Source organism: Perognathus longimembris, chromosome 11, assembly GCF_023159225.1.
Source record: "Perognathus longimembris pacificus isolate PPM17 chromosome 11, ASM2315922v1, whole genome shotgun sequence".
Classification (NCBI taxonomy): Eukaryota; Metazoa; Chordata; class Mammalia; order Rodentia; family Heteromyidae; genus Perognathus; species Perognathus longimembris.
The window spans coordinates 31111112-31124539 of NC_063171.1; the positions used below are offsets into that span (position 1 = coordinate 31111112).

General features: G+C 43.3%; 1 protein-coding gene and 2 non-coding genes across 3 annotated transcripts in view; 1 reads left to right on the forward strand and 2 right to left on the reverse strand.

Annotated features, from left to right (window-relative positions):
* The window catches only part of Mpzl1 (myelin protein zero like 1), a 45332-nt gene extending 35509 nt beyond the window's left edge, over positions 1–9823 (reverse strand). Inside the window, exons 1-3 of the mRNA XM_048358183.1 lie at positions 9596–9823; positions 6690–6935; positions 6319–6535 (exon numbers count right to left, since the gene is read on the reverse strand). Of these exons, the coding sequence (XP_048214140.1) occupies positions 6319–6535; positions 6690–6935; positions 9596–9823 (691 nt within the window). The remainder of the gene's footprint in view (positions 1–6318; positions 6536–6689; positions 6936–9595) is intronic.
* A 2937-nt stretch (positions 9824–12760) lies between these two features.
* On the forward strand, positions 12761–12832 carry Trnap-agg. Its single transcript has one exon. It is a non-coding gene; the product is annotated as a tRNA-Pro (tRNA).
* Positions 12833–13344: 512 nt separating this feature from the next.
* Positions 13345–13416, reverse strand: Trnap-cgg. The gene has a single exon. It is a non-coding gene; the product is annotated as a tRNA-Pro (tRNA).
* Between the last annotated feature and the right edge of the window lie 12 nt (positions 13417–13428).

The window sequence follows — 13428 nt, forward strand, 5'->3', positions numbered from 1 at the left end:
ATTAGTTGGTTTGGCACTATCAGGGCATCTCTAACAAAGTGTCAAATAGGAGGCAGAAATTAGATAGCATTGTGACAAGTGCTTCAGCATGGATCTGGAATGTCTTTTAAAGACCCTTGGGCTAAAGGCATCTAGCAAAAAGGGCTAGAGGCATGGCTCAAGTGGTAGTACAACTGACTAGGCAAGTACAAAGCCCAGAGGTCAAACCTCAGTACAGCCAACAAAACTTTTAAATTTAACTTTAGAAAAAGTGCCCATATCAAAATGAAAAGAAAAAGCTTTTGGTATTCAGAGCTCTTAAGATTATGGATAATGCAGATGAGGGGCTGTGGAACATTTAGTGTGAAATGAGAATGAGGAAATCATCTCCCAAGCTCTTTCTGGCTTGAACTCCATATCATTGAACCTGATTGCAAACTAGCCAACAGTCAATGATTCCTCTAGTATACAAAGTTGGAGCAAGCCTCATTAAGGTTCATCAAAACTCGCTCTTGAGGGGCTGGGGATATAGCCTAGAGGCAAGAGTGCCTGCCTCGGATACACGAGGCCCTAGGTTCGATTCCCCAGCACCACATATACAGAAAACGGCAAGAAGCGGCGCTGTGGCTCAAGTGGCAGAGTGCTAGCCTTGAGCGGGAAGAAGCCAGGGACAGTGCTCAGGCCCTGAGTCCAAGGCCCAGGACTGGCCAAAAAAAAAAAAAAAAAAAAAAAAAAAAACTCGCTCTTGAAAAAAAAGTTAAATTCCTAATAGCTGGAAATAATCAAGACTCCAATTTCCCATTCATTAATAAACAAGTCTCTATGCCAATGCTGAGGAGTATCCAGGGAAAGGAGTGAGTGAGAGTTTCTGGTTTGGATTTCCTGGGCCTGTATGAACATCCGGTAGTACAAAACACGCCAGGAACCTAATTGCAGGAAGACCTGAACAGCCTGCTGGGAAGAACTCATCTTGAGAGAAGAAAAGTTCAGATTCATGACTTGGTCCACGTGTAGTTCCTCCTGATGAAGAAGGGGTACAAAACTATTCAGAATCGGGTGTGGTATCTGACACTCAGTCAAATGAATTTATGTGTCCTAGGTAGAGGGAGAAGTCAGAGTGAAAAGAAGCTAAAAAAAACCCCAAAAACCCAAGGAGCTGTCAAAACACTGGGTGGCAGATTCTGCAGCATGTGTAAAGATGGGTTCAGCATGGTAATATCTTCATCTCTTCATGACCCATCAGGGACTCAAACAACTTGGCCACAAACAGAAGACCTGAGGACATCTAAAAAGACTCTCTGTAAACCCTTAAGACATTCCAGAAACTTTCTAAACAACAGTTAAACTCTGAAGATTAATGTGTATAGCAGAGCAGAAAGGATGCAAATATGTGCTTTGGAGTCCCAACTCTACCACGTTAGCTACATGACTGTTTTTCAGGAGGAGAGAGAAAGAGAGAGAGAGAGAGAGAGAGAGAGAGAGAGAGAGTGTTGGTATTGAGGCTTGAACTCAGGGCCAAAAAGCTGTGGATTCCATTCAGTTGGGGCAGTTTCATATATGAATGAATAGGACCTACAAACATACTACAATCTAATATCTGTGACTTAAAACCTATGGAATGGACAGTGTATCACCAATGCCAGAAAGCTATTCAAGCTACAAGCCTAGACAATATATCAGAGTTGTCACTGAAACTGACTGAGTTTCAAAAGAAAGGTAAATATAAATTAAAATTTAAAAACTGCTGAAAGAGAATCTATCAATGAAATCATCTTGGGTAAAGGTCTCATGGGAAAATTTGGAGTGAATAAAATAAAATGAAATAAGTAAAGGAAAGGGTTTAAAGGGCAAAACCATAAAAGTCCCAAGAGAAATATGATAATTTCTCAAGTTAGGCACTATGAATGGTCTCAAAATCAACTGACCCCTGCCTCGTTATTGCAGTCAAAATTCCAAGGGCATTTGTCTGGACCCTAGGGCATTGTAAATGTCAAGCACTTGGCAAGGTAAGAAGGGAAAAGGAAGAAAGGAACATTACTCACGACATATGAAGCCTTTCCCATCTCACCAGCCTTAGGGACCTAGAATTTGAGCCACATGACACCTGAGCTCTCAAGGAGATGCTTCTAGTTCTTCTTATAATTAAATTCCCTGTGACGAAGGGGGTATATTTAACAGGTTTGATATGAAATCTGTATCAAAACAAATGATTTTATTCTCTTTTAAAAATGACAGCAGTGGTCTTATAGAGCAAGACTGAAATCTGTTCATGGTTGAGATCCATGTGAAATGCATGTCCTACATGCAGAATTCAAACTCTCAGGCAAAAGATAACTAAACCACAATTTTTGGCTCAAGTTAGAAGCTTCTAATCACCCAGGATTGTGATTGTGGCTGAACTAAATTAGCCCCAGTGAGGAATGAAAGAACTACTGAGCAGGCAGGCAAGCATTTACTAGATGGAAGAGAGCCAGCAATATCTCTGACAAGGTGTGGTTTTTGTCCCCATCTCCCAATTAAATCATATTTTTTTAATCCAGCAGGAAAGATCAATCTTTACTGGAATTCTACACTACATCCTTTGTAAGTTTAAAACATTTTATAACGCAAAAAAAAAAATCTTCATTTAAAAAAATTACTGCAATTTTTCTTTCTTCTTCTTTTCCTTCTCCTTCTTCTTTTTTGCCAGTCCTGGGGCTTGCAAGGAGCACTGTCCTTGGCTTTCTTTTATTCAAGGCTAGCACTGTACCACTTGAGCCATAGCACTACTTCCAGCTTTTTTTGTTTATGTGGTGCTGAGGAATCGAACCCACAGCTTCATGGATGCTAGGCAAGCACTTTACCACTAAGACACATTCCCAGCCCTGCAAATTTTCATAGTAGGTGAAATCATCTTTTTAAAAGTGGTGACTGCCAGGAATTTAATCTGTCCTTTGGTATTTATCATTTATTTGAGTATGTGCACCCTGTCTGAAGCCTCCCACTAAAATCTGGGCTCCCTGCTGTATCTGTACATAAAAAAGCGCTTGGTACCTAGTATGTGTTTATTTAGTTGAATAAAGGGGATGGGAAAATAATTTAACTTTAACAAAATATCTTTCATTTAATAGCTGTCTTTTTTGTGTGGCAGTATCAAAGCCTAATAAATATTTTGGAATAAAAGTAGTAAAACACATAGACACAGACACATATTTAATTTTTTTTCTTTTATAACTTAAGTTTTGTTTTTGTAGTGCTGGTAACCAAGACAAATGCTCTACCGCTGAGCTACAGCCCCAGCCTCAAGCTTTCATTCAACCACTGAGCTATCCCCCAACCCCTTAACATTTTATTAGATCATCACAACAATTCAACACATGATACAGAAAACTGACAAGAAGATGTGAGGCTTTTCAACTGCAGAAAAAGATTGTCAAGTTCAAATCTGGTCAACAAGCAACAGAAATTGCAAAGATCCTAAGCTGAACTCTGATGGCTAATGCCTATAATCTTAGGTACTTAGGAAGCTAAGACTCAGAGGATTGTGGTTTGAAGCCAGCCCAGGAAGTCTATCACCAAAATAAACAGTAAAATCAGGGCTAGAAGTGTGGCTCAAGTGGTAGAGCACTAGCTGAGGAAAAAAAACAAAAAAAGAAGTTCAAGGCTCTGAGTTCAAACACAATAAAAAAAAATTTTTTTTTAACATACTTTCCCAGTTTCTCTCTTGTCCTACCTCGTTAATAGGTTGTTTCCCTTGACTTCACCCAAGCATTTCAAGCTTTAACTACTGGTCACACACCTTGTATTTCCAATTAGAACTTTCTTCTCATTTCTAGAAGCATTTACTGAACTGCCTTCCAAATCTCAATTTGGATGTATTACCAACATCTGAAATATCCCAATGAATTTCAGCCACCTTTTTCCCCCAGCATTCTTATTCCCCTCCCATGTTCTTTATCTGTGAAAAGCCCATCTTCCAAGACCGTGCAGCTTCCCACATCCCAAAGTCATAGGTCATCTTACCAAACACCACCTGTGCCAGTAGTGGGGCTTGAACTCAGAGCCTGGGTACTGTTCCTTAGCTTTTTTTGCCCAAGGCTCTACCACTTGAGCCACAGCTCCACTTTTAGCATTTTGGTAGTGGTCAACCTGGAACCATGATCCTTAGATCTCAGCTTCAGCCTCTGAATAGCTAGGATTACAATATAAGCTACGGACTTGTGAACATCTGAGGAGGTACTGCGCATGAACTTTTATTTTCTTGGTAGTATTTGCTAGGCAGGTGCTCTGCTCCATGACCCATAACCCCTGCCCATGTAAAGACAAAGTCTCATGTGCAGTACCCACAACCAGGAAAAAGCAATTTGCCAAGAAGAAACATTTAATCATTTTCTAAAGTTAACCTACAATATAAGCTACAGACTTGTGAACATCTGAGGAGATAGAACTGAAGAGGTATGTACAGTGTATACACGGCTATTATTCTGGTTATCAGTTCTGCTACTGTTTTGGTTAAGAAACAAACTCATTCCTTTCTTCCTTCCTTTTTTTCTGCCAATCCTTCCTGGGCACTGTCCCTAAGCTCCTTTTGCTCAAGGCTAGTGCTCTACCACTTGAGCCACAGCTCCACTTCACGGTATTTTGGTAGTTTAGTGGAGATAAGAGCTCAAGGACTTTCCTGCCTGGGCTGGATTTGAACTGAGATCCTCATATCTCACAGTCCTAAGTAGCTAGGGTTACAGGCATGAGACACAGGTGCTTGGCTTCTTTTTTGGTGCTAAGTATGGAACCCAGGGCTTCACAAATGCTAGCTCTCTACCACTGAGCTATGACTCCAGCCCCAAGAAAGGATCTTAACTGGTTTTACTTTATGTATTCCAGAATTGGATAATACTTCATTCCATAAAATGGAGTGAGCTTTCCCCTAGTTCTGCTCCTTTTAATACCCCAAGAGAAAATGAAATCACCCTGCTTTCTCCACAGCCATGTCTGACTTTACAACATATAATTCTGCTTGAAACACAGTAAGATTTCTGATAAACCTTAGCTTTAAGCTATTTTTTTTTACTTGTTTAGCACAAACACAACCATCACCTCCTCTACCAAAACAAAATAATTAAAAAGCAGCATGCTATTAAACTTTTTAAAAGAGATATCAACACAAAATAGATCTGGTCTCTCTCTCTCTCGTACCTCTGTCAACCCCTGTAGGGTGAAGGGATTTTCACACTGAGATTTTATAACCCCTGGATTCAATGGTTAACTGGAACAGTTGGTAATCCAACAAAACTTCACCTATTTTCTTGGTTCCAAAGACTACACTACACCAAGGACTTTTCCATGAAGGAAATTACTGAGTAAAGCCATATTCAGATTCTGTGATGTAAAACTGACATTTGGCCAAACAATAAAAAAAAATGTAAGAAAAAAATCCCCGTGGTTTCTTTGCAGTTGGCCCTCTCCATAACTATTACTTATCCACCTTCTAAGACAGCAACAAGTACTTTACTTGGAACAACATACACGCACAAAGTCCTGTGGCAGACACAACTTCAGGCATCCATAAAACAACTCACCATATTCACGGAAATCGGGTCAATTCCCATCAAGATTTACCCATACCTTGAGCCAGGATATAAGGGGGGAGGGGAGAACTTTTTAAAATTAAAATTACGCTTTTGAAATGTTCTACATCTTGCCAAATTATGGTGATCATGTCTGAATTATACGGATTTATCTAAATTCCTTTAAGCCAAGTCATCTCACTAGTATTTCTAGCTCTTTACTTTCTAATCCAGGAGGAACCTGAACGACTACTTGGTGCTTTTTGTGGACCCGAGATGAAACTGATAGGATTCCAAAACTCTTCCATCAGGGATAGTTAAGGAGAAAAAAAAATCTGTCTAAAGGATGTGAGCGCATCTGAAACAGAGCTCGCAAGATAAAACACAGCCTGGGCTTGAAATGAGGAAATAAAGCAACAAAGGGCTTCACAAAAGAAAATCCTGCAACCTTCCGCCCCCTCCCAAAGGTGGAGAGTGCCAGGATCCCCGGCGACCCGGCGCCGTCAGCACGGAGGAGCCGCGGCCGCGCAGCGGGATGGCGCTGCGCACACGCTCCAGGGGGAGCCGGGCCGGGACCCCCGCCCCGCACCCCGAGAGGAAAAGGGGGCTCTGCGACCACCGCCCGCCCGCCCGCCCGCCGGCCGGCCGGCCGGCCGCCGCGCCTCGCGCCCCCAGGGGCCGGGCTTCTCCGCCCCGCACCGCCCCGCGCAGGCCGCTCCCCCTCCGCGCCGCGGCACCCCGCCACGGACCCGTGCGAGACACCGGGAGCCCCCGCCCCGGCCCCGGCATCACTCACACAGCCCGAGCGCCGCCAGCAGCACCGACCACGGCCAGCGCATGCGGTCCGAGGTTGCCATCTGCGCCCCGACTCCGGCGGACGCTGCCATCGTGCTCTCGCTGCACCGGCGCCGCGCCGCTGGGCCCGGGTCCGTACCGCGCTCCGCTCGCAGGTCTCGACAGCCCGCGAGGCGGCTCCTCCACGCCGCCGCTCCCCGCTGGAGGCCCCGGTGGCTCTAAGCCAGAGGTTCGCCCGGCCCCAGCCTCGGCCCGGCCCCACCCGGCTTCAGTCGCCCTCTCATTAGTCAGTCTGGCCCTCCGTGAAGCATGCGATTGGGCGAACTGGCTGTCCCTCAGGCCTCCCGTCGGAGAGTCCCGCCTTCTCGGTACCACCTTCCGTATCCCAGCGCAGCAGGCCTGGGGTCCGGTGCCTCCCGAGGCTGCGTCGGTCTGCACAGCCTCCGCCTGCCTGCGTGGCCGCCCGCCTGTCGGTCTCGTGGGCCCGGGCGCCCCCAGGGTCTCCTCTGCCGCCTGAGGGTCCAGCCTGGAGGCCTCTTCCATCGCTCCATTGTCACTGCTCACCGGGGATCTTTGCAAGGTCCTGACCCTAGCCCTGATCTTTTTCTCTAGCCTTACCTAAAGAGAAGAAAGTTCATTGAGCATAAAAAGAGAAAGAGGGAAGGACTGAGGGATGAAGGGAAGAAAATGTAGGGAGTGGGGGGGAGGATGAGAAATAGGGCCGAGAGATGATAGGGACTTGTGAAGATTCGAGAGAGACTAATAATTCTGTCTAGAACCCACCTCCCCCTTGTCCTGGCTGTAAGGTTTCTCTCTCCTTTGCCCAGACTGGATAATTTGTTGCAGTGTGAGAAACTGCTGGTTTAAACAGAGGTCTCCATCTTGCCTTAACCTCTTCTGAGAAGCCCTGCTTGGCTTGGCCAGACAACAGCGAAAATTGGAGCCCTTTCCTACCACATTGAACACAAATGAATGTGTTTTTCTTGTTTGTTTTGTCTTTGCTGGTCCAAAGTTCCTCTCTTTGTATCAATAACAATTGGAATGTGCTCCTGCTCAAAATGGTTATCTTGGTCCAGGCTGATACAAACCAAACTAATAAAGTGTGTTTGGAAAGCATCATCGATACTAGCCTAGAAGAATGAGAGACCCAAGCACGAGAAAAGACCAGAATGAGGGAAGCCCAGGAAAGACCCAAGTGGGAGAAAAGAGGACACGTTTGGGACATTTAGGACAAAAGTGGAGAAATCTCTAAATGCAACTTCTCACTTGAGAGGTTTTTGTCTAAACTCATGCTTATCTGGGTCCCAGTATCTTTGCTGGGTTTGCATATTAGGCTTGCACTACAACAAACTCTTAATTACCTCCCTGTTCATGAGAAGAAAAAATAGAAAGGCATATCAGAACATACCAGTCTATTTTTCCCAGCAGGTCTTTCTGAAGTGTCTACATGTGGGAAATGATACAAATGCATTAACTGAACCGAATATATACAACACCTAGCTTCACTCTCAAAAGTCAAGTCATCTACCAGGGTAGACTACCTGGTTATTCAATAAAAAAGAAAGAAAGAAGAGAGAGAGAGAGAGAGAGAGAGAGAGAGAGAGAGAGAGAGAGAGAGAGAGAGAGAGAGAGAGAAAGGAAGGAAGAAGAGGGCTGGGAATGTGGCTTCGAGGTAGAGTGCTTCCCTAGCATGCTTGGAGCTCTGGGTTTGATTCCTCAGTACCACATAAACAGAAAAAGCCAAAAGTGGCACTGTGACTCAAGTGCTAGAGCACTAGCCTTGAGCAAAAGAAGCTCAGGGACAGTGCCTAGGCCCTGAGTTCAAGCTCTAGGACTGGCAAAAAAAAAAAAAAAAAAAAGAGAGAGAGAGAGGGGGGAGAGGAGAGGAGAAGGAGGAGTAGAGCAGCAGAAACAGACGCAAGGTGCTCACTCATTGCTCACACCTGAAATCTGAGAATCAGGGTTCAAAGCTAGTCCAGGCAGGAAAGTTCATGAGACTCTTACCTCCAATTAGCCACCAAAAAGCTGAAAGTGGAGCTGTAACTCAAGTAATAGAGTGTCAGCTTTGAACAAAAAAAAGCCAAGGAAGAGAACTAGGTTCCAAGTACAAGCCCTAGAACCTGCAGAAAACAAAACAAAACAAAACAAAATAACAGAAAAGCATGAGCCAGACATGAGAAACAGCTGGTTTGCAATTTCAAGGCACTGTGAGGAAGAGAAAAGAAGAATGTTGGAAATGTAGATTGTGGTCATATTTTGAAGTCCTGAGTTTATCCTGTAGGCAATGGAAAATGAAGAAGTGATAACAAGCTCAGCTCTGTGGAGTTTTTTTATTTTAATATTTGATTCAATGAACAATATGTCACATTTATCACTTGAACAATTCCTAAGTGAAAAACTGAGATGCTTGACATTCTCATTGTAGATGTTCTATGGCTGTGTATTATATTATTCTGTGTTACACTTCTGCACTTCTTTGGTATATTTTTTCCCACTACAGGACATCTTCATTTGTTCTATTAGTATTGTTTCTTTTTTCCAAACTGTTAAGTTTAATAACCTTTTCTTCTTTTTCACAGTTTGTACTGTTTTTTCACCTCAGTCTACTATCAACATAGTATATTAAAATACAAACAAGAAAATTCAGGGTTGCTAGTACAGACTACAATTTTTAAATGCACCTACATATAATGTTAAACAATGAAATAACTCATTTGAGGAAATACAAATTTTCCTTTAAAATGTAAAGAATTATGAAAAATACTCCATAAGTCAGCATAAAATATATCAGAAAATAATAATACCACAGATACAATATGCTAAATAGGAAACTATGCCATCTTCCTTTGTAAAAAAAAAAAAATCCTCTTTGTAATAACATCATATGGGCCCTTTCCCTAGCAACCAATGAATTATTAGGTGTCCCTAGAGTTTGGGATGCTTCACAGGAGCCTCCGTCCTTTCTGGCCTACAGTTACCCCTTTCCATTCTCCATTATAACAAGGCTTGAGGGAATGCTCCCCAACTGTCAAGTCCCAAAGTATATTCCAGAGGACAGGAGATCACATCTCTAGGCAGTGGCTGCCAGGTCTTTAGATAGTGCATTTGCATCAGTCTATACAAGAAAGGGAAGGAGGGCTGGTTGCCTAAGCCTGCAACCTCTTGGTGGTGCTGAATATTGGGCAGGGGCAGCACAATCTGCTCTGTGGTGAGGTTCCACAAGGGGCAGAGCACCCCAGAGGACTCCACATTGTCTTCAAGTTGCACCTCTCCACAACCTTGCTGCTTCTCCATAACTTGCATCTTTGTGGGGCCCAACAGGTCTGAGGGGGGGCCTCAGCATCTGGGGTCTGGGTGGCTGCCAGAATCTTGTCCTGGTACTTGGTACCTTCACGTGCAAGGTGCAACAGCAGCTCCTGCAGTATCTTTTTCTTCTCCCTCTTCTCCTGGGACAGCCAGTTGACACACTCATCTTTCTCCCTATACAGCTCACCCAGGACTGACATCCGTTCCTGATAGAAAACTATGAACTCTTCAATGGCACCGATGTGTTCTGACAGCTGTCTGCATCGATGGGGGAGATCACCCACTTGACTCTGGTGGTTCACCTTGTCCAGCAGGTCGTGGGTGAAGCAGATTTTCAATTTCTTCTTGAACACATGTGTGTGTCCTGCTTCCTGTCCCCAGACACACCATGGTTCCAGCTCTTGGGGAAGAGGGCCTGGCGATCTGCTTTATCTGAAGGTGTGGCAGCCAGGCCCACGTGTTTTTTGCTGCATCACCATTTGCCTGCTAGACTCACCACTCCTCCTTGCTTCCATTTATTGCACGTAAGACTCAGTATATACACGATACATGCATGATGCACAGAAACCAGATCTGTGTTTTTAAAAAGTGACCATTACCAGAGGCAGGGCTGGAGTAAAGAGAACATGAAAGTAGATATTGATGATAGGGGTGAGGAGGAAAATAGTATTTGAGAGACAAGTCAAAGAAAGGTTGGAAGAATAGGAAGAGATGTGTAGTCAAGAGAAAATGCATTCTAGTTTCTAGGAGGTCTGCTTTTGTCTTTGGGATTAGAATGCTGAGCATTTCACTCTTAATGGATAGCCATCAGACACACCACTCAGAGAAAGATTTGCCTGAAGCCAGATTAATTTCATTAACAATTCTATGGAAATGTCTTAATCCAAGTGAGGCAAGTTTTCTAGAAAAATTTGAAAACCTGGGAAGTAGTTTTTTTTCTGGGCAGAGACACCCCCAGTTAGGAGAACAAGACAGCATTAGGGAAATGTGCACTATAGGGAAAAAGATGTCTCCAGGTTTCTCAGTGTAACCAGGAAAGAATATTCTTCTACTAGAAGCTGACCCCGCCCACCCCTTGCAACTACCCAGGCCTTATATCTGCCTCACAATGACCTAATTCCAGGGAGAGGTGGGACATTTCTCACTGTAACCAAGCAACTGGTCCTCTGAATTATATTATTTTTGTGAGGGACAGATAAGATACCAGAGTTGCCAGCCTGCAGAGCAAAAGCTAAGCAACTAGAGATAAGTAAGAAAAAAACCTAAAATAAGAATGTTTTATTTAACAAGTTATTCACAATATTTTACTTAAGAAGCTATACTTTGTAGCCTCATTTGGGAGAGAAGTAGAAACTTTTTAGATATCCTCTGTGTGTGCATGCATGTGTGCATGTGTACACACACAGTAGTCCTGGGGCTTGAACTCAGGATCTGGGTGCTATCCCTTGGCTGTTTTGCTCAAGGATGGCACTCTACCATTTGAACTATAGCTCCACTCCTGGAGACATATTTTGTGGAGTCAGGGTTTTTTTTTTGTTGTTGTTGTTTTTTGGTGCTTTCTTTTTTTCTTTTTTCTTTTTTTTTTTTATTATAAAACTGATGTACAGAGAGGTTACAGTTTCATATGTTAGGCATTGGATGGAGTCAGGTTTTTTGTGAATAAACTATCTTGGCATCTGGAACTCATGAACATTTTAAAGGGTTTTTCTTAACACCACCTTGAGCCCAAAGAACTGAACTGAAGTAAGAGCAGTTTCAAATGAAATTAAGGGTGAGACTGAATGTTAAAACTCCAAAGCTGTAAGTTTCTGGTGTCAAGCCATAGGAAGAAAGTTGATGACTCAATGTCCAGCTCTGTGTGTGTGCCAAATGTTGGATGAATAAGCAATAAATGAATGAAGTAATTAATGAATGACTTCTAAAATAAATGAGTGGGTATATATGTCTACTTGTGTCTTATGTGGTAAGTAATTTGTTAGGGTGATAATTCGCAATTACTGTTTGTCAAAATAAAAAATTCCAGTCATGGAGAATATTTATTGAGTACTGATTTTTCCATCTATTGTATGGCTCAATGGGAGGTACTTAAGGATTTAATGTTAAGAATTCATGAGCTCTTTCTATAGTTAAAGATATTGGAGCTGGGTGCTGGTGGCTCACGCCTGTAATCCTAGACACTCAGAAGGCTGAGGTCTGAGGATCATCATTCAAAAGCCAGCCAAAGCAGAAAAGTCCTGGTGAGACTCATCTCCAATTAACCACGCAAAGACTGGAACTGGAGCTGTGGCTCAAAGTGGTAGAGTATAGTATACAGGCCCTGAGTTCAAGCCCCACAACCAACAAAAAAAAAAAAAAAAGAAGGAAAGAAAGAAAAGAAAAGATATTGGAAACCAACATGTTAAATTAAAGCCCTTTTGTAGAACTACTTAAACATGAGTTAAATTTTTTAAAATAAAGACTTTGGTACAGTTACACATAGGACACCAGTTATACATTTCAATTTACTGTTGGTATTCAGTGATCTGTCCTCCAAGAAAATCAGAAGATAATGAAATCCATTTCCCATAAACAGTTGGTTTTTAATGTTTAAAGTTCCCCCCCTCCGAGTGAAATTTAGAGTCTGGGATTTATCCAAAAGTAAATAGATTGTTTCCAGTTGAAGAGAGCAGTTTTAGTTAATACATAGGGATGGGATTTCAGAAGATTGGAAAGGTGGAGCATTGAACAGTAAATTAAATTATTGGCAAGGATCAACAATTTTACCATAAAGTGCAAACGAGTGCTAACTCAACTTCCAGCTTTTCAACTTTCAGAAATGAAGGTGTGTTAAAAAAAGAAAAGAAAAGAAATGAAGGTGTGTAATTTATCTCTAGGATATTGTCTTAGCTGCTGCAAGGTATAAATCGTGGATATAAATAGGATGACGGCTTTTGAATTATGAGGTCAGTATTACACTAGTAGTGCCATTATTGCTGTCTCCTGTGTCACTGATTTTCGTAGAGCCAGGGGAAAAAAAATAAAAAAATAAACACCCATAAAATGCAAAAGCAATCAAAATATAAAAATATATGGCCACTTGAGGGCGCAGGACGAAAAGGAACACATACCTTTAGGAAAGGGGAAGAACAGATTGTGGTGGCTCGTTGGTCTAGGGGTATGATTCTCGCTTAGGGTGCGAGAGGTCCCGGGTTCAAATCCCGGACGAGCCCTCTTTTCCTTTTGGACGACACGTGTAAAACCAGAAGTTACCATGAAACACAAAGCAGACACACTCCTGATTTTAGATCACATTTTACATTCAAATACGATTGAAAGACAGAACATGCAAAAGTGAAAGTTCTCTAACGAGGCGGTAACTGAAGCGGCCTCACCCCGCCTATTCTCAGGCAAGAGGGCGCCAGTGGGGCGACTGAGAACCACAAAGGCTGTCTGTCCAACGCTGCGGCGGGGATTAACCCATGGAACCCGAGGCCCGCTGCAGGAGGGCTCGGGGGTCCCGAGCAGGGGGCGCGCCTCAGTCTCCCGAGCTGCCCTCGGACATAAGGATACCTAAGGGATAGGTGAACCGAGCTTATTTCACCCTTAGCCTCAAAAGAGAAGGGAATGGGCATTCGCGCTCATGGAATCAAAATAATTTCATGTGGGTTCTCGAAATAGGGCCCAGTGAACAAAAAAAATCTTTTAGCTTCAGCTGGAGAGCAAGGGGGAAAAGAAAAACCCTGGGCTCGTCCGGGATTTGAACCCGGGACCTCTCGCACCCGAAGCGAGAATCATACCCCTAGACCAACGAGCCGCTCTCGGCAGC